This window comes from Prunus dulcis, chromosome 7 (assembly GCF_902201215.1).
Source record: "Prunus dulcis chromosome 7, ALMONDv2, whole genome shotgun sequence".
In the NCBI taxonomy this organism is placed as follows: domain Eukaryota; kingdom Viridiplantae; phylum Streptophyta; class Magnoliopsida; order Rosales; family Rosaceae; genus Prunus; species Prunus dulcis.
In genome coordinates, this window is record NC_047656.1 from 21,214,715 (window position 1) to 21,241,541 (window position 26,827).

The 26,827-nt window shown below is 37.1% G+C and overlaps 3 protein-coding genes across 7 annotated transcripts; 2 read left to right on the forward strand and 1 right to left on the reverse strand.

The window, feature by feature from the left end:
• Nucleotides 1-470: 470 nt before the first annotated feature.
• Nucleotides 471-7,391, reverse strand: LOC117634549 (histone-lysine N-methyltransferase ASHH3). 5 transcript variants are annotated; one of them, XR_004586789.1, is made up of 15 exons: nucleotides 6,881-7,385; nucleotides 6,030-6,159; nucleotides 5,616-5,727; nucleotides 4,915-5,014; nucleotides 4,105-4,183; nucleotides 3,809-3,980; nucleotides 3,640-3,720; nucleotides 3,319-3,493; nucleotides 2,738-2,765; nucleotides 2,547-2,637; nucleotides 1,844-1,892; nucleotides 1,665-1,748; nucleotides 1,088-1,188; nucleotides 897-944; nucleotides 471-793 (listed from the first exon to the last, which is right to left on the reverse strand). XR_004586789.1 is itself a non-coding variant. In XM_034368700.1 (12 exons), the coding sequence occupies exons 1-12, from the start codon at nucleotides 6,896-6,898 to the stop codon at nucleotides 1,677-1,679; spliced, it is 1,107 nt and encodes a 368-aa protein (XP_034224591.1). In that variant the 5' UTR covers nucleotides 6,899-7,385; the 3' UTR covers nucleotides 1,067-1,676. The 5 variants fall into 5 exon arrangements, 1 of the variants encoding a protein (XP_034224591.1); XR_004586790.1 differs by lacking the exon at nucleotides 1,088-1,188 and having other exon boundaries at nucleotides 3,367-3,493; nucleotides 6,881-7,389; XR_004586788.1 differs by lacking the exon at nucleotides 1,088-1,188 and having other exon boundaries at nucleotides 6,881-7,384.
• A 6,754-nt stretch (nucleotides 7,392-14,145) lies between these two features.
• LOC117634169 (E3 ubiquitin ligase BIG BROTHER-related-like) lies at nucleotides 14,146-21,813 on the forward strand. Its single transcript, XM_034368123.1, has 7 exons — nucleotides 14,146-14,629; nucleotides 18,091-18,427; nucleotides 18,540-18,580; nucleotides 18,701-18,742; nucleotides 18,825-18,946; nucleotides 19,035-19,143; nucleotides 21,517-21,813. The coding sequence occupies exons 1-7, from the start codon at nucleotides 14,381-14,383 to the stop codon at nucleotides 21,562-21,564; spliced, it is 948 nt and encodes a 315-aa protein (XP_034224014.1). The 5' UTR covers nucleotides 14,146-14,380; the 3' UTR covers nucleotides 21,565-21,813.
• A 910-nt stretch (nucleotides 21,814-22,723) lies between these two features.
• On the forward strand, nucleotides 22,724-25,389 carry LOC117634171 (putative pentatricopeptide repeat-containing protein At5g08310, mitochondrial). The gene has a single exon (XM_034368128.1). The coding sequence runs from the start codon at nucleotides 22,908-22,910 to the stop codon at nucleotides 25,275-25,277; it is 2,370 nt and encodes a 789-aa protein (XP_034224019.1). The 5' UTR covers nucleotides 22,724-22,907; the 3' UTR covers nucleotides 25,278-25,389.
• The last annotated feature ends 1,438 nt before the right edge of the window (nucleotides 25,390-26,827 follow it).

Consider the following 26,827-nt stretch of genomic DNA (forward strand, 5'->3'; position numbering starts at 1 on the left):
CAAACAAAAAGCATTTAATCCGCCAGTGGAGTGGACAGTGTCCCTCCCGTGTCCCTCCCGAGAGAGAGAGCATGGGATATTTTTTATGTTCAACAGTTAGTGCCGCACTCTGTCTGCTCTGATCCAACAGTTGGTGCATCGTACCAAGCACAATGCGAAAATCCAACCATCCTAAAATTAAATTAAATTAATCTACCCATCACTTGAAGACGATGAAACAATCACTTGACCCAGTGAGAAACCAAAATTATTTATCAGAACAGAAGAAACTCATTCACTGAATTCTAATGTGACCACGCAGATCCAAAGAAAGTTAACCAGCGCACAACACCAACCAATTTCAACTGTCTTAAGTTGAAAGTAAACCCTCCTACTGTCGCTATGTGTGTTGTGTTGGTGTGGTTTTCATAACTCTGCTTTCGCATTTCCATAGTCTGTCTAGTCAAACACTTCTAACCACAACAATAATCTCTTATTAAACTAGAACAGACGCATACTTATTATCCAAACAAGAAAAGAAAAGAAAAGAAAAGAAAAGAAAAGGTGCAGAAATACATTTAATACAACATCCTCATCAACCCTATGCAAGGAATATAAAATACTTGCTTTGTGAGATTAACACCTCTGATTCTCTTCTTCTTCTTTTTTTCTCTTTAGGGAGGGGAGGGGGCTTTATTATCACTTAGGTTTGGTACATTTGTTACAACATGCATTGCAAAGAATTAATCCTTAGTTTAATGAAACAGCACAGTGAAATCTAAATCAGCGTTCACTAACTTTAGTTATTGGGTACCTGTGACAGAACAAAGATAAATATCAGGGTAACCATGTTGTGCATTCAGTTTAAAGCAATTATTAGCCATGCCTCAGAAAGGAATATGGACATACTGTCTTACATGTTACGATTGCGGACCACCATATGTCATCCTTGCTTCAGCAGAATCCTTCATGATGAAAATAAGCACCAAAGCAAAATATATCATCAAACATTGCACATGAAAAACAAGTAGTACCAGCAAATGAATATACAAGACTTTTTTTTTTTTTTTTTTTTTTTTTTTTTTTTACACAAGGCTCAAGTGGATACATGAACACAAATGTCGATAAAGTCATGGGCAGAACCACACATAGGCCTGATGTGGCCAGGGCCCCCCAACTCCAGCAACTCCCTTGAAGTTCATATAAAACCTACAAAACTATGTCTGAAATAAGTGCATGTCGCAAATTCTCCATTAAAATGGAAGTGGAGGTACGGCAACACATCCATGCAAAATCAAAGATGCAATGCATTTCTTTGAAATTTTGTCCTCCCAATCTCACCACAGAACCCCCAAAACCTCTCCCCTTCCCAGTACCCTTAAAAACTATATTATAGTCAAACAGGCCATATGTAAGTATGTACGTATCAGTATGTATGCTTATACCGAATTAAGTAGTAGATCTAGCCTTGGTACTGGTAGAACCCAGTGCTCATGTCTGACCAAACAAAGCAAGAACAGCCCCCCTCATATCATAGGTTTTGTTTAATTCTCATGACAACTTTGCTTAGAAAGTGCAAAGAGTTAGCAAACATGAGTGTGATACATCGTATGGATAAAATTTGGGAACAAGGGACTGAGGATGAGGATATAAGATGCATTAATAAAGGAATAATTTGCACTTGCCTCACAATCATATCACAGTGTTACAAGTTCCCATTCTTCTTTTGACATGTCAAGGAATTCGATGCCACCATCTTCAAACATGATCTGCAACCAAAAAAATAGGTCCATTTTCAATATCTTAATTTATTACAATAATAACATTTTATTGTTCTCTCTCTAAAAAGTAATTCATCTCTTACTGAGTGTTTTTTGGAATATGTATCAAACCGCTTGATAATCCCAAAGGATCTGAAACATTGGAAAATAAAGAATAATATTCAGCATCAGCAGATTTAATTAAATAACATGTCACCTCAGAATTTAGAGCATCAACAGATATGTATAGAAAATTTTTAAAAAAACAAGCAGTACAAATCAATTATAAATAACTTCAACAGAGAAGACATCAACCTAAGGCTATTGTTCCAACTGAGAAACTTGTAAAAATCTTTTGACTGTAAACATCACAAACACACACATAGAGCCATGAAGGCATTGACATTTGACGCTGTCCATTTCACATCTATTATTGCTCCAAAATAAATTTTAAGATCTCTTATGATCCCTAATGTTTTCCTATTGTTCCCATAACATAGGTGGGAAAACAAAGATGTTTTCTCCAATTTCCACCTCTTGTTTGGTTTTCGTAAAATCTTTAAACTTTCTTGAGGTAGTGAAGATCAGCAACCTTAGCAACATCAGAAGGCCACTAAATCAAACCCATGATTTTAGTATCATGCGGGGGTTAGTTTTCAGAATTTCCCAGATTAGAAGCAGGAGGACCTCACAATATTTTTTCTTCATATTGCACATAAAATAAAACAACTAACACCAGTGCATAACACATTGAGGAATATGAAGCATTACTCTAAAGTGAAAGATTCATAGATATTCTGAAATTACCTCTGATTCTTGGGGCGACTTATTCGAATCACTTCACCAATGCAATTACAAGAACGTGTACCTCTTTGGTTATGGAAAGGTTGTGAATTTCCTAACGGACAAGAGGATGTGAAACAAGAGTTTCAAATAGTATATCATTAATTTTGAAACACTAGTAAAAAACAATAAATACATAATAGAAAAAAGCTCACCTATATGTAGACCCCCGTTCTGATAAACCTTTTCCAGAAAAGAGTCCCACAATTAGTGAAAGTTTGCAGAACTTCAAATATAATTATTACAAAAGAAAAAAAGGCAGTCATTTGTACAGCTAAAAACTTTACAAAGTCAACAAATGCAATAAATCATAGCCAACATGGAAACATTTCAGCGGCAACTCTTGGAGCTGATTTCAGACATCCATCCTCCAGTATATTAGTCATAACAAACTTATATCCAGTATGGGTAGGTGAAATGAGGAGAGTTAGTGTGCTGGGAGGGAAAATAAGCACTACTGAGAATTAAAATGCTAGCAGTGCAAAAGTTTTCATTTCTGCAATATGCCACTTAATTTGCAAGAGGGAAGGGTAAAAATCAAAAGTTGTCCAACCTGTTTCAATAAGGACCATCTAGAACTAATTGAATGGTGATTACACCAAAATGGTCTATGACATCAAACTTTTAAATGATCGTTTAAATTAGCAGCAAAACTTTGTAGGGCTTTGGCAGATTGGTGGTGATTTTCAAAACATATAAATTTCTGTTAGAAGTAAACAGAGACACTTGTACATACGTCTTTAGCAGAAAGAATTGCTTTCAATTTGGGAGAGGACACAGCCACCTGACATGCTACTAGTTTCAAAGCAGCAACTGATGACATCTTTGGCTTGGTAGGTCTGACACCAAGTTTTCGCCGACAACCACGTGCACCGCAATGGCAATCTTGATCTGCACCAAATTGAACAAACCTGCTAAATTTATTAGACTGGACTAGAGGAATACAAAGTTTCACATCTAGCAATAGTTTTAGTGCAAAGGAAGTCCATGATGATTCTAGAAAAACATGCATAAATTAGTAAAGCATTAAATTAAAGGGTTATGCATGTGTTCATACTGATAATCATAGGTCAGGTGTTCTCCCTTTTTTACGTCACGAGTTGCGAATATACCAATTCTTGTTTCGCCATCAATTATCCTTCAAAGAAAAGAACAAGGAATACATGTAAGATATAGTATTAACTATAAAATGACCTAAAAATCAGTGACAAGGTCAAGTAGAAGACCATTTTTGCATCTCAGTATTAGGACAACAACTATGGTTTATATATCTCGACTTGTTTCCTTTGTATGTGGCATCAATAACCATATCTCGATTGATTTCACATAAGTAAAAGTTTGTTTCTCCACGGTGTTTCATATTCCATAGCCTTTCCTCGCATGTTTTGTCATCAATAACTGTACAAAGAAACAGCATTGATTAATAGGTTTCAAATGATATTTTTGGTAAGACGATAACTTTCAAATATAAAACAAGCTGCATGTACTGACATGTAGAGCAAAAAAGGACTAAGGAAGTTACCTTCTCCCACATATTCTATCACAAATTCTCCTTGCTTAATATCTTCATCCGCCACAATTCCAGAACCACATTTCTCAGTCTACAAGAATACCCTATTCCATTAAGTCGCTTACCAATGTCTATAATTCTAATAAATAAATACAGTTACTGGAAACAATTTAATCAATGTACAAGGCATTAGAAGACCAAAGAAAAAATAATAACAATAAATGATTTCCAAACATGCAATGCAAGCAGCCTCCCTTATGTGAAAAATATGTTGCCCTGGAATCTATCTTCTCCGTTCCAAAATTGAGACCCTTGATATTTTTATGGGGTGGCAATCAATTACATAAGATGAGTTGAATAGTTATATTGCTGAAATGTAGCAAAACAGACGCCAACTAAATTGCAGATAATGCAAGTTTAATAAATGTCCACCAACATGGAAGACAAATATCTGAATAGAGAGTCAGCTATCTCTTCAAAGAACCTTTCAGCCTTCAACTTATGCTATTATACGTGTAAAAACATGAATCAAAAGGTCTGCAAAGTAAATAAATTCATATGATTTGCGGTTCATAAAAACCTGAATAGCGTCCAAATAGATACTAACAAAAGCTATTACTTCAGACAGAACTTCAACTTATGCTAATTTGTATGTTTAAACTTGAGCATTTCATATCTGCAGTTCCTCCTGCTCTTCTTAAGAAGTTACAAGTCTCCCCCATACCTATTAAATTTTTCTCTATTTCTATTATCTTTTCAGAAAAATAAAAATATACAAAATCTTAACCACTGCAATTTATATTCCAACATAAGGCGCATTACCTGCACCAGTTTCATCTTCTTCACAGGCCGATGCTGGAATGGTTTGTTCAGACAGGAACTTCCACATTTACAGACTGAGGAACAGCTAGACAGAAGCATCCTGCAGATATAACACATTCAACTTATTTATTTTTAGACAAAAAATAAAACCTGAATATACACTATCACATAGAAAATTAATGGCCCTTTTTCCCTATATCTACATCTGCCTGCATCAATAACATCATAATGCCTAAGGTTGCAAGTCACCGAACATCACAACCATAGGTTTCATCCCCTTAATTAGTTCCAAAAGGAAAATGAAAAACAATCAAAAACCCACAGCAAGCATATTCTTCTGTAGTATAAATGCCTGCACTTCTCTATGAAAAGGCATCCCTCAATTGAGTGGAACACTGCCGAATAGCTGTGCCCCCTCAATAAACAATGTTTATAAAACAGCATCACTCACTGGACTGGAATCCTGTTGAAGAGGTATGCCTTGCATAACTTACTTACTGCCTGTACCCAAACTTTATCAAGATAAGAGTTCAAAGTAAAAAGTTAGGATCTTAGGAAATACCAGACTATGATTAAATATCCATGTCCAAAAGATCAAAATGATGTACAAGTACAGTACAAGATGATTAAATGCAACCTTTACATTGCTCCTTTATTACACATGAGGTAACACAAACACCATTGACAATGATCGTCCTTACCCACAATGGCAATCTCTACCACAAACACTAGAAGACCCTTGTGATGGGCTGCAGGAACAGAATATGCCATCATCCTCAAGTCGTCTTTTAATCTTCTTCGTGAGATATATATCTTAAATTTGTCAACGAAACTAAGAGTGGAGAGAGAATTAAAAAAACACTTCCAACGCATATAAAACCATTGAATAAACAGACAGATGGAACATATCCGAGAAAATAGGCAGCAATACAAAAATATTAAACTATGGCAAGTCCAACCTATGAGGAGTGTTTCATGGGGAAAGAAAAGAAGAGAAAACCCGATAGGTATGTAACATGCACTAAAGTATATAAAATTAAAATGATAATTTCCAACATGAAAAGGTTTGTTCAATAAAAATTTAAAATTAGTGAGTTCAAGACTTAAGAGGATACTGCGCTTTATAAAAGTGTAGGGCATCGGTTTCCATTTATTAAACCAATCTGGAAGTTCAAAATCTACAGGATTTCCAATCTGCTTCAGCAACTTGTTGAATACGTTCCCAATGTGACTTCGCTCAGAATTCTGATAAGCAAGAACTCAAGTCATAAAATTTCATAAGCATAGAAAGCAAATATAAGGAAATAAGAACAATATAGCAACCATTCCTTGGAAGGAAAAAAAACTCATTGAAAACATCATGAGCAAGCAAAGGCATCCAGGGAAAATGAAAAAACAGAGAGAGAAGAATAAAATTAAACAAAGAAAATCAGAAAATCTGGTGAGCACTGGAAGCCTTACCCCAACACTAAATAAATAAATCAACAAGAAGAAGCCAGAATAAATGTGTTGTTCCCAATAATTTAAAATGGGAAACATAAGTAATTCGCAGCCAGAAGCCATAGACCAAAACATTGTAAGAGGAAGGATAGAAGCTTATCCTACGCAACATCGCATAGAACGTTAAACAAACTTGTGAGAAGAAAGCGAATCTCTCAAAACAATGCCACATTATCAGTTTCTCAAGTCCTTTCATTTAAATTATATTAAAGCTAAAATAAAAAGGTAGTATGTCAGCAATAATTTTTTCTCGATGGGCATCCTACAACGAACCGACAGTTAACTTACAGAAATCTGCAATTGCATCAAATATACATTATATACAGCTGAGTGATATAGTGACCCAATTACGTAAATAAGCATTTGAAACAAAATCAGAGACACATTTTGACAAATTTGACATATCATTCATTCAACTACTAAGGATATATCCAATATTGGGGGATTCAATTGCAGAAAAAACAACCTTGTTAATAGCAGGCATGGCACCAAGAGCCGCCACCGTGTAATAATTCAACAACTCACTATAGAAAGCCAGAGAACTTCCACTCGACCAGGACGCTTGGACCTAGCTAGGTATATCTTCTGCATACACTACACCGGGGGTGATGACTGATGGCCAAGTCCAAGTCCAAAACCAAGTCGTGGAGTAAGAAAAGAAAATAATATTTTCAGTACAGATGTAGAGTAGGGACTGGAGATGATGGGTTTGGGGATGAGGAGAAATGGTGAGATTTTGTTGGCTGCGAGCGAACCTCTACGATCCTTGGAGTCGTGGTTCCCAGTTTGATGCGCGTCTCAATTTGGGTAACAGAAATGGGTTGAGTTGGCATTACATGGATATGGATGGAATTATCAATATCATTCAGGGTAATTTGGGTAACAAAACATTTGGCGATTGTTTTGCAGGCAAATGACGTTGAGAATGTCCGAGGAAAAGAAAGTGGTGCTTGGGAAAGGAGACGGGTCAATTGGGAAGATATTAATGTCATTGTGGAAAAAGTTTCTTCCTATAAACTTAGGGCTGGCAAATCGGACCGGTCGCGGTTGAGGAAACCCCAAATCGGGGGTTCACCGAACCAAATTGATATGTGTGTGAAATTGTGCAAATATATGCATTATGGAGGTTGTTTGGTACGGCGGACTATCATGGACTGGACTAAATTCTGAGACTGTCTTGGATTAGCTCGAATTGAACTAAGTTGAATTAAGTATTGACCTATGTTTGGTGCTATATCGGACTAAGAAACTGGATTGTAAAAATAATCCTATGTTTGGTATTGTGTCGGACTAAAAATAATTATTTTAATATTTAATTTTAATTAATAAAATTCTATTATTTAATTTTAATTAAGGCTTTTTTGACATAAAAATAATAAAAAGAAAACAAATAAATTTTAACATTTTTAACAGACTTAAACTATCTTATCTCTATTTTCTTTTTCTATTTCTTTTTCTCCTTTTCTTTCTTCCTTCCTCTTTTCCCCATTGACTTTTCTTCTTCCCTCCTTCTTAGCCCGTTCCTTTCTTCTTCTTTTTCCTTCTTCCTCCTTTCTTCTTCCTTCCCAAGCCTCCCTTCTTTTTTCTTTCTTCCATTCCAGGCCGTCCCTTCTCTTTTCTTTCCTTCTTCCTATTCTTTCCTTTCTCTTTTCTTCTTACACCCACCCCTCTTTCTCTCTGGTTCCACTAATTAATGGTTGTGGTGGCTGATTATGGGTGGTTTTGATGCTTTGTTTGACTAACTAGGTGGTGATGATGGTTCGATTGGGTCTGTGGTGTTGGTTATGGGTTTGATGGTGGTGGTCTGATGATCATGGACTCATGGTGGTGGTGGTCAAGCTTGTGTGTTTGATGGTGATGGTGGTACTCGCATGTTCAAAATAGCACCATCGCTATTTTGAGAACCATATTTCGGGCTCGCTTTATTAGCCAAGCAAGTCCCATTTTTTTTTCCCTTTGGACTATACAATCCCATTTAAATTAATCCCCTCCCTTACCAAACATAGGTTTCAAGGACTATTTAACATAGTCCAATCCAGTGAGGCATAGTGAGGCATGCCAAACATACCCATAGGGGATTCGATCCCCTGACCTAAGGTTTCAAATCATTCCATCTTTCCACTGGACTGCTTGGCTTTCTTATTAAATTTTTGTACAACAAGAGTATTTAATAGCTTCTAAAGAGAATTAAAAAATATTATAAAAAAATTAGGGTTTTTAACCCTAGCATCTCTTCAATTCCAGACCCTATTCTTTATCTTCTTCTTTTTATTTTTCTCTCCAGCCGCCATCTTCTTTATCCCCCTCACGAGCTCATCTCTTCTTCTCCTCCCTCATCTATTCAATTCCACCATTGTTCTTCGAAGTTCGTCTCACCATCTCTTCTTCTTCTCCTTCTCCTCCATCTTTTTTCTTGTCCTCGTCACAACCATTCTTCTTCTTCTCCTCCTCCTCCCTCTCTCTCCTCTTCGCCTCCGGCCTTCATCTTCATCTCCTCATCTTTCTTCTTCTTCTTCTCCTTCTTTTTTTCTCTATCTATTGATCTATATAGTTTCTTACAGTCACCAAACCATTCTGACTGATGGTTTCGGTTCAACCGAAATTGGGTAAATTAACAGAGTCGGAGTCGACAACGGTTTCAATTTTGGGTATACCGACTACCCTCGGTCGGTTATCGGTTGGAGCCCATCGGGTCGGTTATTGAACCGATTCCACTCCTACTATAAACAAGGTGGGATGAGATCTTAGGCCACTTGTAAAAATAAAAAATAAAAAATTTTAGACACCCTCACCCTCCGATTGGATGAGGGGAAATAACTCGGAATTTAGCTAAAAGTTATAAATTTAAAAGAAAAATTAACAATTCTCTTGTTTGGTAATTTTTATTTTAATCAAAGCATGAAATTTCATTACGAAAAACTCACCCAAAAGGATGGAACAAATACAACAATACAAGGAAGCACATATCTAATTTACAATATCAGATGAACAGAGCAACAGACAACCCTAGATGATGATATCAACAGATAAACAAAACTAAAAGTTAATTAAAAAAAAAAGCTAAAAGAATAATTAAAAACAACATTGCAACAAAAACCACAGAAACATAGAAGCATCACCAAACAGCAATCATAAATCAGCAACTCTCAAGGCAACCCGAGGGCAAAACAAATAGAGCCATCAGGACAAGAAGGAGGTGGTGCAAGCACCTGAGCCGTAGTAGTGCCGTGACTCTACACACCTTCCAAGATAAATGCAATAAATCGCTTTGCGGGTTATCTGCTATAACAAAGGGAAGCAAGAACCGATTGGAGAACAACCAAAGCATAATGGATTGACAGAGATTTGAGGGAACAATAAAGATAAGAGGCAAGAAGCCTCAACGGAGGCATAAAGTCCCAGCAGAGCAATTGCCCCAGCAAAGAGGCATAAAACCCCAACAAAGAGGCAAGAAGCCCAAAAAACGAGCAGGAAAGCTTGAGCACGAACAGCGAAAGAAAATCAAAAACCAAGAAAGAGAGATGGGGGAGGGGTAGAGGCCTCCTCCCCCCAAAAGGAGGAGATGCGGCTCTGGATCTGGGTTTTGCTGGGTTGCGGCACTGGAGAGAAAAGCTTCATGAAAGTTCATGTGCATGAATAAATGCTTTTAACTACCTAAGCTAAAAGCTCATTGCAAATCACTCCGTTTGGATGAAGGAATTGAAAATTACATAGAATTCTAAAATAACGGAATGTAGATTTCTATCATTTCAAATTCTGGCAATGACGGAATGTACATTTATATCATTTCAGTGTTTGGATTTATGTATGTCTGACACTATGAAAATTGTGAAATGACACATATTTTGGTGGGAAAAAAAACTTGAGAATTTGATTCCCCAATTTCCACAATGTTTTCCACACGTCATTTAATAAAGGCTTAATTATTGATATGCCCCTTGTGCTTCACCGAAAATCTCATTTTGCCTCATACACTTCAAAATGAGTCAATATGCCCCATGTGCTTTATTTTTGTGTCCCCCGTTACCCTCTTCCATCAGTTTGGTCAGTAAAATTGTTAACTTGCTTACGTGACATAAGTATTTTAGATATTTTAGTTATTAAAAAATTTCAAATTTTAAAAAACTGTTTATAAAAAAGAAAGTTCTTTAAAAAAAATAAAAATAAAGCCCCTAGCACCCAAATAGCCCCGCCACCACAACAACCCAAACCTTCCTCACCGCCATCCGCCGCCCCCAACCTAAGGCCACCACTCCACCATTTTTCAAATATGATATCCCTACCCAGGTGATGCACCCACCCCAAACCATTAATAACAATCAATCCCAATCCACCTAGCCACTTTCAACCCCGAACCATACTCACCCCGAGCTGACACCCCAAATCCACACCCAACCTCACAAATCCAATATGCCCCCAACCGTAGCCATCCCAACAAATTATCTGAACGCCAAAACCCCAAGGCGCAAGAACTTCTCTTATCTTCTCCAACTTGGTTTTATTTGATTTCATGCTTGTCATTTTCACATATTCTCTGTGCAGACATGAGGGTTATGCAATTGGAGTTTATAAACAGTAAACTCATATTGAAGAACTTTATTTTGTTTTTTACTTTTTTACCATGGAAGAGGAGAAATCAGGGTGGCAAGATGGGGAGGGAATGGTAAGCATGGGTTGGGGGTGGTTGTTGGCGATGGGGAAGGGTTGGGTTGTGGTGGTGGGGGATTTATTTTTTCCCACTTTTCTAATTTATTTTATTATTAAAATGTTTTAAAATGTTGAGAATTTTTAATAGTTAAAATTACTAAAATACCCATGCCACGTCAGCAAGTTAATGATTTGACTGGCCAAACTAACAGAATGAGGTAACGGGGGACGCAAAAATAAAGCACATTGGGCATATTGACTCAGTTTGAAGTATAGGGGCAAAGTGAGATTTTCGGAGAAGCACATGGGGCATATTAATAATTAAGCCTTTAATAAATTCCGCACTTAGTTGCCAACCAAGGGAATTGTCAATTTCTTCTCTTAAATTCCCGACTTTTAGCTAAATTCCAAGTTATTTTCCCTATTCCAAATGGAGGGTTTAGTTTTCATTTTTTTTTGTCCTCCTTTCTCATTCATTAATTTTACATCACCACATATACATACTAACTTCTTGTAAGTGGGTTCTGGTGTGAAGTTTGAACGTCTTGATTAGGGATGCAAGTTGGATTGGAAAAATCTGATTCTTGCTAGTTCAGATTTGAAAATGTCCAATTTTGGCATGCCCAAATTAGGGCTCGTCAATGGGCCGGGCTTTAAAGAGGAGAGAGAAAATACCGAACTGGGCCGGGCCAATTTTTTAGAAAATTCAAAGTCCAAACCCGACCTATGGGCCGAGCTTGAGAAGGCCCATCGGGCCTGGCCGGGCCTACTTCATTAAAAAAATCATAAACTTAAGCATAAAGGCATTTTAGTCCAAATTTGAGATTAAACTCACTTAATTCCAATATTTTCACATCAAACCAAATTCATAAAACACCCAATAAAGTCACACAACTTAATAAGATTTTTCACAAAAATAATAAAACCAAGTATTATTTTTGAGGTTATTACATAATTAGGTCGTAATACGTTTAAAAAAATAATAAGTATCAAATTTTTTTGTTTTTAAAAGGATGGTATGAATAAATATGCAAATATTTGGTGTTGTGTTCAAGAAAAGCATGATTATATTTGGTGATGTGATATGTTGTTCATCTTATATATATATATATATATATAAAATTGTTGAATTAATAATTGACATAAATTAATGTGCTAATCATCCAATTATAAACTAGGAATGAGTAAAGAAAAGTAAATCAAATGAAACAAATTATATATGTGATTTAAGTGATATAATCATAAACCTAAACTCTTATTTATACATAATTATATATGTATGTGGGCCTAATGGGCCGGACTTTTGTGGGTGGGCCAGACCAAGCTTTCTTGGGCTTAATTGGGCCGGGCTTATGGGCTTAGACACCCAAGCCCAAGCCTAGCCTAGCCCAAGGCTGGCCGGGCCATCTCAAAGCCCATAACGAGCCCGGCAGGCCCCCATTGGCCCATGAGCTCGTGGGCCAAATGATGAGGCCTAGTCCAAATCAAATATGATATTCGAAAGTTTTGAAATATGAAATATTTTGGAATTTAAAGCTTAGACTACAATAATGGCTAATTTCATGTTGATGATCAGTGTCAGTCTTGAGGGTGGGTAAGGAGGGCGATGGCCATGGGCCTCGCATTTGTAGGGCCCCAAATATATATGTACCAAATTGAAGAATATGATGATTAGAGAGGAGAATAATTTCAATAGTTTGACATTCGGAAGCTCCAAATGTAATTACAAGTATTTTTGAAGAGCTCAAATGAAAATTAATGAAAATTATGTAATATCAGGACATCCATTGCATGTCTTTAAGTATTTAATTGCCAAAAAGTATTTAATTGCTAAAAGTAGCAATCAATGAAAGAAAGCCAATAGGACTAGAAATTCTTTTATTTATCCAGAAATTTTTTGTTAGTAGATTATTTAGTAAGAAAATATGAAAGAGAGCAAATTATTTGTATCCTCATTCTTGTTAGTATTTAAAATCTTGTTTATTTCTAGATTGGGGCAGCCATTATATGGCCAATAATGGAGCCATGTTTGGTTAGCCAAATTGTATTTAATTGCATTTTTTGCCTTGTTAGTTTATTATATTCAAGAGAATGAAAGAAAAATGGGCCTTATTTTCATGAGAGCTGATTTTCCTACTCATCATTTATCCACTTACACTCACTTTGTTAAAAATTGTATGTTCCCACTCATCTTTTCTCCACTTACACTCCCCTTTTTGTTATAGTAAAAACTATTAAAAAAACAAAATGGAGTGTAAGTGAACAAAAAGAGAATGGAAAAATCACCACCAATTTTCATTTTTAGCCTAGAGCCACCCAAAAGTCAGGGCCAGCCCTAGATATGATGTAATGGCCTAATAGACGTTATTTTACCAACGTCTAAGTACTATTAAATATAATAGGTTTTTGAACTTTTGACACAAATTTTCAATTTTGAGCGGATTTCAACCTTTAAATGGTTGGGCCAGGTTAAAGTTTTGAACAACTTTGTGAAAATTTTCGAACAAAATTCCGAAATATTCTAAAATTTTCAAGTTTTATGAATTAAAATGGATGTTGAAATTTCAAAATTGTTTGGAATGAAATTGGAACCCATAATTCCGATTCACCCCAAAATAGGCCGAGAGACCAAAAAAACAATAAAATTGAGAAAAATTATTTTTTGTTGTAAAACGACAAAGGAAAAACTGTTAAATATGATTTTAGCTTATATATATATTTGTTTTAAAAAAAGAGATATTTAGTGATATACCCATTTCTAGCACTAATATTATAAATAAACCCTACACAATTGAATTCCTATAAACAAACCCAAAAAAACCCAAAAAATGATAGCTAGCCTTATTGAATTTAATATTGATTATTAAATTACTTTGATGCCCTATTGAGTGCTTTGAGTATTTTTATGAGATTTTGGGGTTGGGCTTGTTTTAAAAAATTGATGGCAGTTTTGTAATTTATAAGAAGTTAAAAGCTTTTTTGTTATGTTGTAAATGAGCTTTGGGGGTGTTTCTAAAGTCCATTTTATATAGGGTATTTTTATAATTTGGGCCCCCATATTGGGTATAATAGTGAATCTCCCTTAAAAAAAAAAAGGTTTTTAGACGGGGCTTAACGCGTTCCTTCCGATCTCACTCCAACACCTGACATCCGTCCTCCAAATAATTTCTCCACCCCCAACCCAATGGCCCCTTATTAGTGTGTCCGACTATCTGAGATTCTTGTAATAATATGTGATTTGGTCTCTCCCACCCTTCCTCAATTTCGATCTCTTTCCAGTTTCTTCCGATTTATTGGTTTCCAACCTCTCTTTATATCCATGGAAAATCATAACGCCAAATTGGGCTCTGGCGGTGGACTCAAACCCAACAACAATAACAGCATCAGCGAACAAGAACAAAACCCCAATTTGAATCAATGCGAAGAACAAGAACAAGAAGTAACTACTGAGTCCTCGCAATTGGTGGACCCTCCCTCACCTCCTGTTCCGCAGTCTTCAAGAACACCCTTTACTAATCTCAGTCAGGTCGATGCTGACCTAGCCCTTGCTCGAACCCTCCAAGAACAGGTCCTCAAACTCCGTCTTTGCTGTTCAATTTCGTTTCTTTATCTCTTCCGTAATGTGTTTCTTAATTTTTCTTTTGATATTGCTTTGTTTGTTGAATATATGAGCTAGTCTGAAAATTGAAACATGATAGAATCTGAATTCTTTGTTCTCTTTTTTGACCTTTTTGTTTTTCATCTGTTATGGTCGCGAGCAAAGGATTCATATTCCATTTATTTGTGATGGTTTCCATAGCAACCGAAGTTGGACTAAAGAATTTCATCTCGCGCTAGTTGTTTGATAGCTTTCTTTTATTTCTCTTTAAATCCTCTTTTCGTTCCCTCAGCGACCTATGGAAAATTTCATATAAATTTTGATCTTGTTATGTGATATTCAGAAGTTAAATACAGCCTAAGATATAATTTCCAGTTTTTGTTTCATCCTTGTCTTCTGACGTTTTGCAGCTACCATTGGTGGGCTGTGGTTTCATCTTATGATGATGCCATTGTTTAAATTTTAGACTGTGCTTGGTATGTGTACTGTAATAGCCACAGTTCTGCACCTTCTTATCAAATAACTGAGGTCTGCCCAATAGAATATTGCATACTTTTCTAGGCAGTTCATTATGTTGTCAGTGTCAATTAATTCTTTAATAGAATAGGCCACCAACAACGCTCAATTTCCTAAAGCTCGCAGGCTAGTTTTTTACTCCATCACCCACTTCGGGTCCTGTTATCCCAAATTCTCAACCCACATCACCATGAACCCCAAGTACCACCTATGGATAGCTCTCTACTGAAAGAGTGGTGTCCAGGCTTGGAAAACAGATGGCAGATCGTCTTAATGGCCCTTGCCATCGGTTACCATGGAGGCTTTGATGTTGATAACGTCATTTTGGGGGGGGGGGGGGGCAGTGAGAAGTGAGGGGGTTGATCGGGGAGTGAGAGAAGATGACGGTGAATGATGATGAAAAGATAGGTGGGATTAGAGAAGAGGGTTGGGTAAAGGAAAATATAGATGGGTTTGTGGTGGTTAGTGACACAGCTACAGAATTGCAGCTGCACTTTTGATCTCTTTGAAGTTAAGATCCACTTCTTTCACGTCTGGTTTCACCATAGTCCATGTGAAACCCTCCTGTTGTTTTTTTTGGTCTGGTAAAGTTAAAGTTCTTTTTCTCTCGGGGAAATTGGGATTGCAGGGAATCAAGTGGTTCCAAATGAAACCCTCTTGTTGATTTCCTTTCCTTTTCATTGAATAATTTTATTACTATTTTCTCTGTGTGAGTTCAATTGAAAAGTTTCATTATATATGCCCTTTCCTCCCTACTCGATCCCATCAAAGGCCACACACATTTCCTCTTGCACAGACTCAAATGGCTTCGCCTTTAGCAATACTTGATAATCCAGTGGTGCTATCAGTAGATTTTACTTTCCTTTTAGACTAGTGCCCAAAATCTTGTGTTCATGACACTGTATTTTGAGGACCATGATTTTCTTGGGGTTGGACTAGTAGTTGGATTTTAGATAGACATGGTGATGTGGTGAGCTTGTGTCTGTGGACAGATAAGGTGGTGTGCTCGGGTGGTGGAGGCCTGGAGTTGTTGACAGGAGGTTGAAAAGCTAAAGAAGAATTCGAAGAATTCCTGATACGGAAACTACTGGAGAGGCAAGTTAGTCGGTTGGTTGAAATGCTTCTTTCGAGGGCGTGGTCCCCCAAGAAAGAATGTAGGCATTTGTCTATGACTAGAAAAGTAAATGCTTGAGCTTGAGTCTAAGGCCCACCATTCCTTTCAAACTATTGAACAAGGCACTACACGGGGGCTCTGAGTGTTTTAGGGAGTTAAAAATGCTACTAAGGGTGGTTTTGGAATTTTAACATAAAACTGAAGGATGGAGTGCAGAAGTACAAAGGGGAGTGCTAAAATCGCTTCCCTTGATCATTACATTGAACTGCATCTTTGAAAAATGATGGTCCTCTGCCAATTTTCCTCTTTGTATTCCTTTATAAGCGAGAAGAGGACGGAAGGCCTTACGTGTTGTTGCTCGTCACTATTTTGTATTCCCCTTTTCCGCCTTAGATACTCTAGGTTCTTGCCTAGGGACTGAAGATGAATAATCCATGTCTACATTTTTGCCTCATCCTATCATGTTTTTTCTAATCATAAAAGCCAATTAATTTTTATTTTATTTTTAAGGAACTGGCCATTTTTAACTACTCATTGATTGCCTTACTATCGCTTTGGCAATCTTGAGTCAAAGCTTCAACTCTCAATGATAGTTTTGCATTTGTAACGATTATAATTTGTTTATACCATGACTGACCAAGCAACTAGAGGCATTGTCAAGAGTCCTACATCGGAATATTACAAGAAGTGAAGATTTCCCCTCACCTTTATAAGGAGACCACTCTCCACTTAGAGGGGTCCCTAGGTCCTTGCTCCCTCTCTCTTTTCCCCTTTATCTTTGGGCCATACTCCTTGTACAATGTAAACAACCATTATTGTAATGAGAATATCATTCTCCGTCGATGTAGCCCATTCATTAGGGTGAACCACATACGCCTGTCTTCTGCATGCTTGCTTACTTTCCTTATGTCATCTGTAATTGCCTGCCGAAGGCATACATGAACTCGACGATGACACTTGCCTTCTGAAGGCACAAACCCCTGCTTCGCCTTTGCACATCATCCATCACACCCCACACTTCTAAGTTGGGTCCAACATTTTTGGGCATCAACATAATTGAATATATAAAAAGAATTTGGAAGGAAAGCAAGGAGGATATGTTGTTCAGATACCAATATTGATGCAGGGGACAAAAGGTGGGTGTTGCTTTGGGACGTGGTGGGCTTTAGATGCTAGAAATTTTTGTAATGAAAAGAGGATATATGATGGTTGCTGTAGATTTAGAGCAAGTAGAGAGATGGAGAACAACGTACAAAGAGAAAGAGAGGCAATACCATTGGCACCAAGCCTACAACAAAACCTAATTGTCATTTATTCAAATTTCCTTTTGGCTTACAAGGAATAGCCTTGTTTATAGGCTTCAAATAGAACTTTTAATGACTTAGATATTTTTTAGCAAAACACTCATTAATTCCGTAAAAGACTTAATTAAATAGTACATAAAACTAAAAAGACATTGTATTTTGCTAGGAGCCAAATAAATACTCATAATAAAGCTTAATATTAACTCTTAGATTGGTGCTTGACCTATTTGTTTATTTTTCTATTGACTGACCCTTAAACTACTATCGACATTTCATTTTAAACCAAAAAGATCTCATTGTTAGATTTGGGCCAGTGGGCTCAGTCTTGGGCTTCCAAAGAAGGATATTTCTTTCTAACCAAGCTATAGCCTCTGCTTCAGTCAATCTTAATGTGAATGCTGTTCACTGTCAATCTTTATTTATAAGTGGTCTAGGTTGTTTGTGGAGAGGTTTTGTTTGATCTTGTTTTGCATGTGATTTAATTGGATATTGAGTAGGAAAGGGCATACATGATGCTACGAATGAACAATGAAGATAGTGATTATGGAAGTTGGGAAGCTGGAAGTTATGTGCATGAGGATGAGGATGATTTTAATGATTTTCATGACGATACTGATGATAACGATGATGAGGAGCAATATGATGGAACTGAGGTTGACAATGATGAAGATGCGTTTGATGTGCATGGTCATGATGCTGGAGAGGATGATAACCCTAGAGTCGAATATGACCCGGCTGTTTTTTCAAGTGATGAGGCCTATGCAAGAGCCCTGCAGGATGCTGAAGATAGAGAGATGGCCGCTAGACTGATGGCTCTTGCTGGGATTAATGACCGTGAGTGCTTGTGACTATTACAATTGTAATACTCTTTTTATATTATCGCTTTTGAAGTCCTTGAAATTATGTAATACTTTTGTTTCGGGTATATATCTTGTTGTGTTTGCAGGCGAAGTTGAGCACACAGAGGAACATGGAGGTAACTCTCAGGTATTAATTTGTAGCTTGTATGCTGAGATTAGTTTGACGATTGAGACTCTTCTAGAAGATAGTAGCAGTTCTCTGTTTTGTCTATGATCAAGATGTTTCTCATCTACTGTTGGTTTGTAGGATACATGGGAGGAGGTTGACCCAGATGAACTTTCATATGAGGTGAGGCGGCTTTAAATTCTAATGCCTTAGGTAGTGCATTTTCTTTTTGGCTTGTTCTGTGACCTTTATATAACTTTATCAGGAGTTAATTGCATTGGGTGAAGTTGTTGGAACTGAGAGCAGAGGGCTTTCGGCTGATACCATCGCCTCATTGCCTTCAGTAAGCTACAAGACAGGAAGTGGTCAGAATGGAAGCAATGAGTCGTAAGCACATATTCCTTAGTTTTATGTGCTTTCTAGAAGTTGTGCGTGCATGTTTTCTTTTCTTCAAATTTTGTTACTTCTGTTTCAGGTGTGTCATTTGTCGGCTGGATTACGAGGCTGGTGAGAACTTGACAATACTATCTTGCAAACATTCCTATCATTCTGAGTGCATAAATAATTGGTTGACAATAAACAAGGTATGGTTTTGAAATTATATATTTTCTATTCACTGCCAATTTCAAACATTCCTATACTTCTTAGTGTAATCTGTTCATGTTGTTTATGATTTTCCTTTTTATTTCCGAATCTTAATCCTATTCTCTCCCAAATATACTTGGAGGCTTTATTGCTTCCTTCCATTTTTTAGAATATCCAACGTGGTACCTTCCTTCTGTTATCAAGTTTTGACACTTGTAGATTTCCTTGCTCATTTTTTTGTGAATTGCTACCCCTTCAAGCTGTAGTATGGTTGATGACTCTTATTCATTTTGTTTGGGTCTATGTGACCTGTCCATGTTTTACAAAAAAGTGCTTCTCTTTTTCCCACTGATTATCTTTCTATGTCTGTGTATGTCTTAATCAAAAGTTTACACATTTATGTATTTGTGTTGACACATATGTATGGTTTCGGCCCCATGTAATGTTCCTAGCTGGGTGAGATCAATTGGAAATTACATCTCTCAAGTTTAGATGGACCAAATATGTATTTTAACTATTGCATAGTTTTTCCTGTGTGTCAAAGTCACTTAATAAAAATGAAAACTATTCTACAAAATCACTGTCAAATAAAAGCTATGCATGGATGCGTATCTTTGGATCTGAAATTCTATGCTATAACAGTTGGTAACAGTTGTAGCTATTTGTTTCAAATCCTTTGTGGCTGGTTTTAACATATAAGTGTTGTTAGAAGTCTCCTAAGTGTAGAATTTGGGGCCTTAAATTCAGTTTATGTTTGGATTGGATTTGAAATCTGAGTCAAATATTCTGAATCATGATATTGAAGCACCCCTCTTGATCTATTTCCAGCCAAGCTGATGGAGTTTCCTTCCACCTTTATATTTGTTTTAGGGTCAAAGTATATAAATCCTCCCGTCCCCTCACACACCCCACCCCAAACCACCCAAAACCCCACCACCCCCCCCCCAACTGCCCAACTGCCATCACCCAAACGCCCAAGCACCGAGCCCCATTCTAGTAGGATTTCTACTTTTCCAGATTTCCAGATTTCTAGTTTTACGTTTCCTATTTTATTTGGGTTATGATTTCTGTTTAAGCCAGGGATTTGTATCCTATTATGTCTAGGTTTTAGTTTGCTATAAATACCCCCATGTAGTTCTTTAAAATTCAGATTTGGATATTGAGTAAACCGTCTCTTAAAACTATGTGATTTCTGTCCTTCCTTCTCAGTTCTCTGATTTCGGTCCGTTCTTTCGTCCCTTCGATCTATATCTTCGTCTCCTCGACCTCCGATATTCTTCTTGTTCTACTGTTCTACCATTTCTTTCGTCTTTTCGATCTATATTTTCATCTCCTCGATCTCTTATATTCTTCTATGTTCTATTGTTTGAATGCTTAATCTAATACCTACGGGCTGTACTACATCACTATGCCATTAAGATGATTTGAAAATCCCAAAAAATAAAATCCAAAGAAGACTTATGAAAGGGAAAGGATCAAAAGAAGAGAAAATAAAAGCTGAGTTATAGACCTGATAATGAATCAACAAAAGAAAATGAGAAGAAAGGAAAATGGAAGCAGTGATGGGATTGACGAGAATAATGCCTCCCAGGCAAACCGAGACAGCTCAAATACACTGAGATGGCTCTCAGCACTGCTCTCCCTTTAATGGCCAAAATGACGGGGCTTAATAGATGTAGCTTGTAATATATGTTGGGATGCATATCTAAATGAGCCAATTTGAAACAGGCCCTCACAGGGTTGTGGAATTTGTTTATACTTAAGTTATGCTTTTAATATGTTCTCCCTCTTGCTCCAAAAACACTAAGTATTGCAGTCAGAAAGTTTTCGACTAAAGTTTAGGAATCTCCAGCTCTCCTTCCTCTCCCCCTTAAAGAAAAAAGTTAGGCAAAGGGGCCGTCAAAAAGTAAACATGCTTCAACATGTTCTTCACAATGTTCTGTAAGCCAAGGCTGGAGAAAACATGGTAGCAGTTTGCATGAACAGCCAATTTTATTTATTGTTTTCTGATATGTAAGACTTATTTGGGACAATTTTATGGTTTCCGGTGCTTGAAATCCATCCTGTTTGTCAGGTTATTATTCACACTCTGGCATTAAAGCTTAAACCAGTTACAATGTTTGGTTATAGTTAAAATTGCCATAGTTGTAGTTGAAATTTGCGATAATTGAGAATTGGAATATGAACAGTTTTTCCATTCCAAATTGATTTTGTTTTAGTTGAGGCAGTGGTGATTTCTTATTATTGTGGTGTTGAAGTTGTGTTTTCATGTGTGCTTGTGGAATAGCGGCACTTTTCATTTTTGGAGAAGTATTGTATGTTATTGATTTAGCCTGAAAGCTACTACATTATGCCTTGCACTGTTACTGCAGGTCTGCCCTGTTTGCAGTGCTGAAGTCTCCACCTCTGGAAACAGCTAGCAGAATCTGTGGACCATCTTTTCTTGCAAATCAAAAGACTATTTGTACAAGTTGTTGCACAGCAAGGGCTAGAGCCCTTGTTGGTTATTCATATTGCATCTCTTTCACTTGCGAAAACTGTACTATCCGACCATTCAAATTAGATTTACAATGCTTGTATTATATGACCTTTCTGGTTATTCAATTGAGAAACATGGTGGCAGGTTTTGCTTAATAGTAAGTTTTCGGGATTACCCTAATGATACAGAAGGCTGGTAAATTAAGTTTCTCCGTATTTTTTCTTTTCACAAAACTTTGCAAGAACTTGAGTAAATTTATTATGCAGACGACTAGGTTATAGCATGCCAAGCCAACCCCTCAGCAGCTCATAATTATGTATGGTCAGTTGCTAATACAGAAGACGCTCGTGTGTCAGTCTTCCAAGGAATAACAATATATATAAGATATATGTAAAGTAAGACGCAAAACATCAGTCAAATAGACAAAATGGGTCACTTTGACTTTCAGGGTGCGTGAGATTTGACCATGCTTTTAGAGGGCACTGTAGTAATTAAGTCTTATTATAATTTACTATTTATGTGACCATGAAAAATGAAATAAAGTGATCTCTCGGTTATTTTCCTAGCATTATCAAACATGAGAAATGAATATTCTGTGAACCAAATGGGTTAAAAGGGTTTGCTTTGTTTGCCCGCAGGTGTTAAAAAAGACTATGGGATTGTTTTCGGTAGTTGATACTTTCTAACGAAAGATACAAGTAAATTAGCTTGTTTTCTAATTTTACTCGTTAGAAAATGAAGGTAATGGTATTGTCTAATTCATTGTAACACATGTTAGAAATTTTTATATATAATTTATAGTAAAAACATGTTTTATTTTAACAAGTTTTCTAATATGTTACCTAAATGTTGGTAGGGTCAGTTAGACAAGGTACTATTCCCACCTCCTCACAGCCGAGTTCAATTCTTTGTTCCTCGATTAGCTTATTTAAGTTACCGAATTTAAGGCTTCCCTCATTTCTGATAAGTAAACATGCCATAAGATAAAGAGAGAAGTGAAGAATGTGTAAAATAAAAAATCATTTTGACATTGCTGTTAGATATCCCCCTCCCTCTTTGCAATTTTTTTGTTGTCGAAATCTCCCCCTTGCCTTATCCATTCTTTCTTCCTTGTTTCTCCCATGCATTTAGCAAAAAACCACACAAAAAGATTAGGCATTGTAGCATCAGAATATTGTGTCGCGTATGTTGAGCCGTTGAGGGTAATTGAGCGTCGCTAAGGCACAACAGCACACTCTAATTTCTCGACATTACAAGGCAACTGGCACAATAGTCGATTTAGAAATGGCATTGCCAAGAATCTCAAAAACTCATCTTAATCTCTGGAAATCAACAAAGCCGATCGACCCAAATGCGCTTCTTTCACTAGTCCTCGCCAAGAACCTTACAGCCTCGTCAAATACACCAAGACCCATTTGCACCAGAACCCATACTGGCCCTTCTCTTCCTTCACACCTCACCGGCGTCATCAATGGTTTCATTTCCATCTTTACCGAGCAACCCTTTTCCCCAGATAACCCAGAGTTGAAGAACCTTGCTTCAAGACTCACCACCAAAGTAGTAGAAAGTGTGCTAGATGGCCTGAAGAGTTGGAAAATAGCTCACGTGTTCTTTACCTGGGCACCAACCCAATCTGGGTACAAGCACAATTGCTATACTTACAATGCCATGGCCTCTCATCTATCACGCGCTCGACAAAATGTTCCATTGAGAGCCATGGCTATGGAAATTGTGAATTCGAATTGTTCTCTGACTCCTGGAGCTTTGGGTTTCTTTATAAGATGTTTAGGTAGTGTAGAGTTGGTTCAAGAAGCTAACTTTTTGTTTGATCAAGTTAAAGTGAAGGGTCTTTGTGTTCCAAATAGTTATAGCTATAATTGTTTGTTGGAGGCTATATCTAAATCTAAGTCAAGTTCAATTGAATTGCTTGAAATGAGATTGCAAGAAATGCGAGATTCTGGGTGGGAATTCAGTAAGTACACGCTGACTCCAGCGTTGCAGGTTTATTGCAATACAGGGAAGTTTGAAAAGGCTTTAAATGTTTTCAATGAAATGTATGAGAAGGGGTGGGTTGATGCCCATGTCATGTCTATCTTGGTGTTGTCCTTTAGCAAGTGGGGTGAGGTGGATAAAGCTTTTGATTTGATTGCAAGAATGGAAGATCGCAATCTTGTATTGAATGAGAAGACATTTCATGTTTTGATTCATGGGTTTGTGAGGCAGTCCAGAGTGGATAAAGCCCTCCAGTTGTTTGATAAAATGCGGAAGTCAGGTTTTACAGTTGACATTTCTCTTTACGATGTACTGATTGGAGGACTCATTAAGAATAAGGAGCTTGAAAAAGCCTTGTCTATGTATTCGGAAATGAAGGAGTCGGGAATCCATTCTGATGTTGGGATACTTACGAAGCTCATACCATTTTTTTCTGATGAAGGGGAAACAATCCGTGTACTTGAGGAAATCCAGGAAGATTTAGATGAAGAGGATATGTGTTTGCTTTACACTTCTGTGTTGAACGGTCTTGTTGATAACGGCTCCATTGACAAAGCTCATCGACTTCTTCAGGCAATGATGGAAAATGAATCTGATGCTGATATTGAGGCAGATAAGCTCCTTGTAGTTAAGAAAAGGGTTCATCCTGTCACAACTAATTTTCAAATTGTCATTGATGGTCTGCTGAAGTTTGGTAAGTTGGAGAAGGCCTTGAGCCTTTTCAAAGAAATGATTCAGATTGGCTGTAAACCAAATGTGTCAATGTATAACAATTTGATTGATGCACTGTGCAATTCAAATAGATTGGGGGAAAGTTATAAGCTTTTGAGAGAGATGGAGCAAGCAGGACTTGAACCAACACATTTTACCCATAACTCTATATTTGGGTGCCTATGTAGAAGACAGGATGTTGTAGAAGCCCTTAACCTAATGAAGGAGATGCGTGTTTGTGGACATGAACCATGGATAAGATATTCCACCTTACTTGTAAAGCAGCTGTGCGGACATGGAAATGCAGTGGAAGCTTGTAAGTTTCTTGATAACATGGTTCAAGAAGGTTTTCGCCCTGATATAGTCGCCTATTCTACGGCTATAAATGGATTAATCAAAATTCAAGAAGTAGATCGAGCTTTGCAGCTGTTCCGTGACATCTGTGCTTGTGGCTATTGTCCTGATGTAGTTTCTCATAACATCTTGATAAATGGGCTTTGTAAGGCTAAAAGAGTTTCAGAAGCTGAATATCATTTGAATGAGATGGTGATGAAGGGGCTTGTTCCCTCAGTTGTAACCTACAATCTGCTGATAAATGGATGGTGTAAAAATAGTGATGTTGATAAAGCGATGCTTTGCTTCTCCAGGATGTTTGGTGAAGATGGAGAATCAGACAGAGAACCGAATGTGATTACTTACACAACATTAATAGATGGGTTGTTCAATGCTGGAAGGGTCGACGATGCTCTTGTGGTTTGGAACAATATGGGAAAGAAGGGATGTGCTCCAAACAGAATTGCTTATATGGCTCTCATTACGGGTCTTTGCAAGTGTGGCAGGCCTGATGAGGCTTTAGTTTATCTTCGTCAGATGGAAGATAAGGAGATGAAACCTGAAATTTTTGTATATGCAGCAGTAATAACTGCTTTTCTCTCTGACCGAGACACTTGAGGTACTCAGGTGATCCATGAATCGCTAGTCTATACTGTATTTGATGGTACTTTTATCGGAACTATCAAAGCCTATTTGAATGAAGGAATTGAAAATTATTAGAATTCTAAAATAACGGAATTTAGATTTCCATAATTTTAATTTTTGGTAATTGAAAATTTCAATGTTTGGATTTATGTGTATTGAATTTTGTAAATGGCACTATGTAAATTGTAAAATGACGCCTATTTTGGTGGAACTTAAACTCGGAAATTTCATTCCGAAATTTCCACGATTTTTTCCAAGAATCATTTAATAAATTCTGCGATTAAGTTACCAAACAAGGGAATTGTCAATTTCTCTTAAATTCCCGACTTTTAGCTAAATTCTAAGTTATTTTTCCTTATCCAAACAGAAGTGCGAAAATATAACACAGCTCCCACTTCTACTAATGTTGACTTTCTTTATTTTTATTTTATTTTTATATGAGCTACATAAATGATCACATGAGCAACAAAGTATTAAGAATGTATAATATACAGTCCCGATCTCTTGGACCATAGGAGTCTAAGAGATTGTGGTCACCCACCGTTGTATATTAATCCAATGGTTCAACAAAGTTTTTTAAAAGGAGTGCAAGAGTGAGTGAACCGTTAAATTTACATCCAACGGTAAATGACTACAAATCTCTTGGACCGCTGTAGTCCAAGAGATCAGGACTGTACATCAGTCCCAATCTCCTGAACTACAGGGGTTTAAGAGATTTATGGTCACTCACCGTTGGATATTAATCCAATGATTCAAAAAAGTTTCTTAAAAGGATTGCAAGAGTGAGTTCATCGTTGAATTTACATCCAACGGTGAGTGACCACAAATCTCTTGAACCCATGTAGTCCAAGAGATTGGGACTGACATGACATACCCAATATAATTGAAACTGTGGACTGCTACCGTAGTATAGCTGACATGGTACTATGGACTAATAGTTTTCTAACACCTCACCGAATATTGACACATCGACATGAAAGTAAAATGCATTATTAGCGTCGTCACCTCATCCTCGAGGTTTTGATAGAAATCAGATGTCATTAAATTCCTTCCGTATTTCTATGAATTTGTATTCTTTGAACTCTGCAAATTCCTTAAAGCCATTTTTCTTCATACTTTTTGTGGTTTTTAAGTGAAATTGTTGGTCTATTGTTCTTAAAAATCAGGAACAGTATCAAATTGCTTAAAATTTTACGAAGTCTGCGTCTTCCAGTTGGCGAGATTCCGGCGTCCTCGCAGTCTTGGCGGAGGCCTTTTCTGACGTGGAAAAAAAATTAGACTCATTCACCGCCCCTCCTTAGCCTTTGCATCAACAATTTCATACAAATCTTGATTACAAATCAATGATTAAACCAGAAAAATAATTGGCTTAAAAACCAGGGAGAATTTTGAGGAGCTTTAAGAGCAACTTCAGCAATGAGCTGAGCTCAAGGCTGGGAAAAAAAAAAAAAAAAAAAATCTCATTCCAGTGGTGAGCCCAAGCCCGGGCTAAGAATGGATCCCACGAAGTCGGGCTGGCCTGA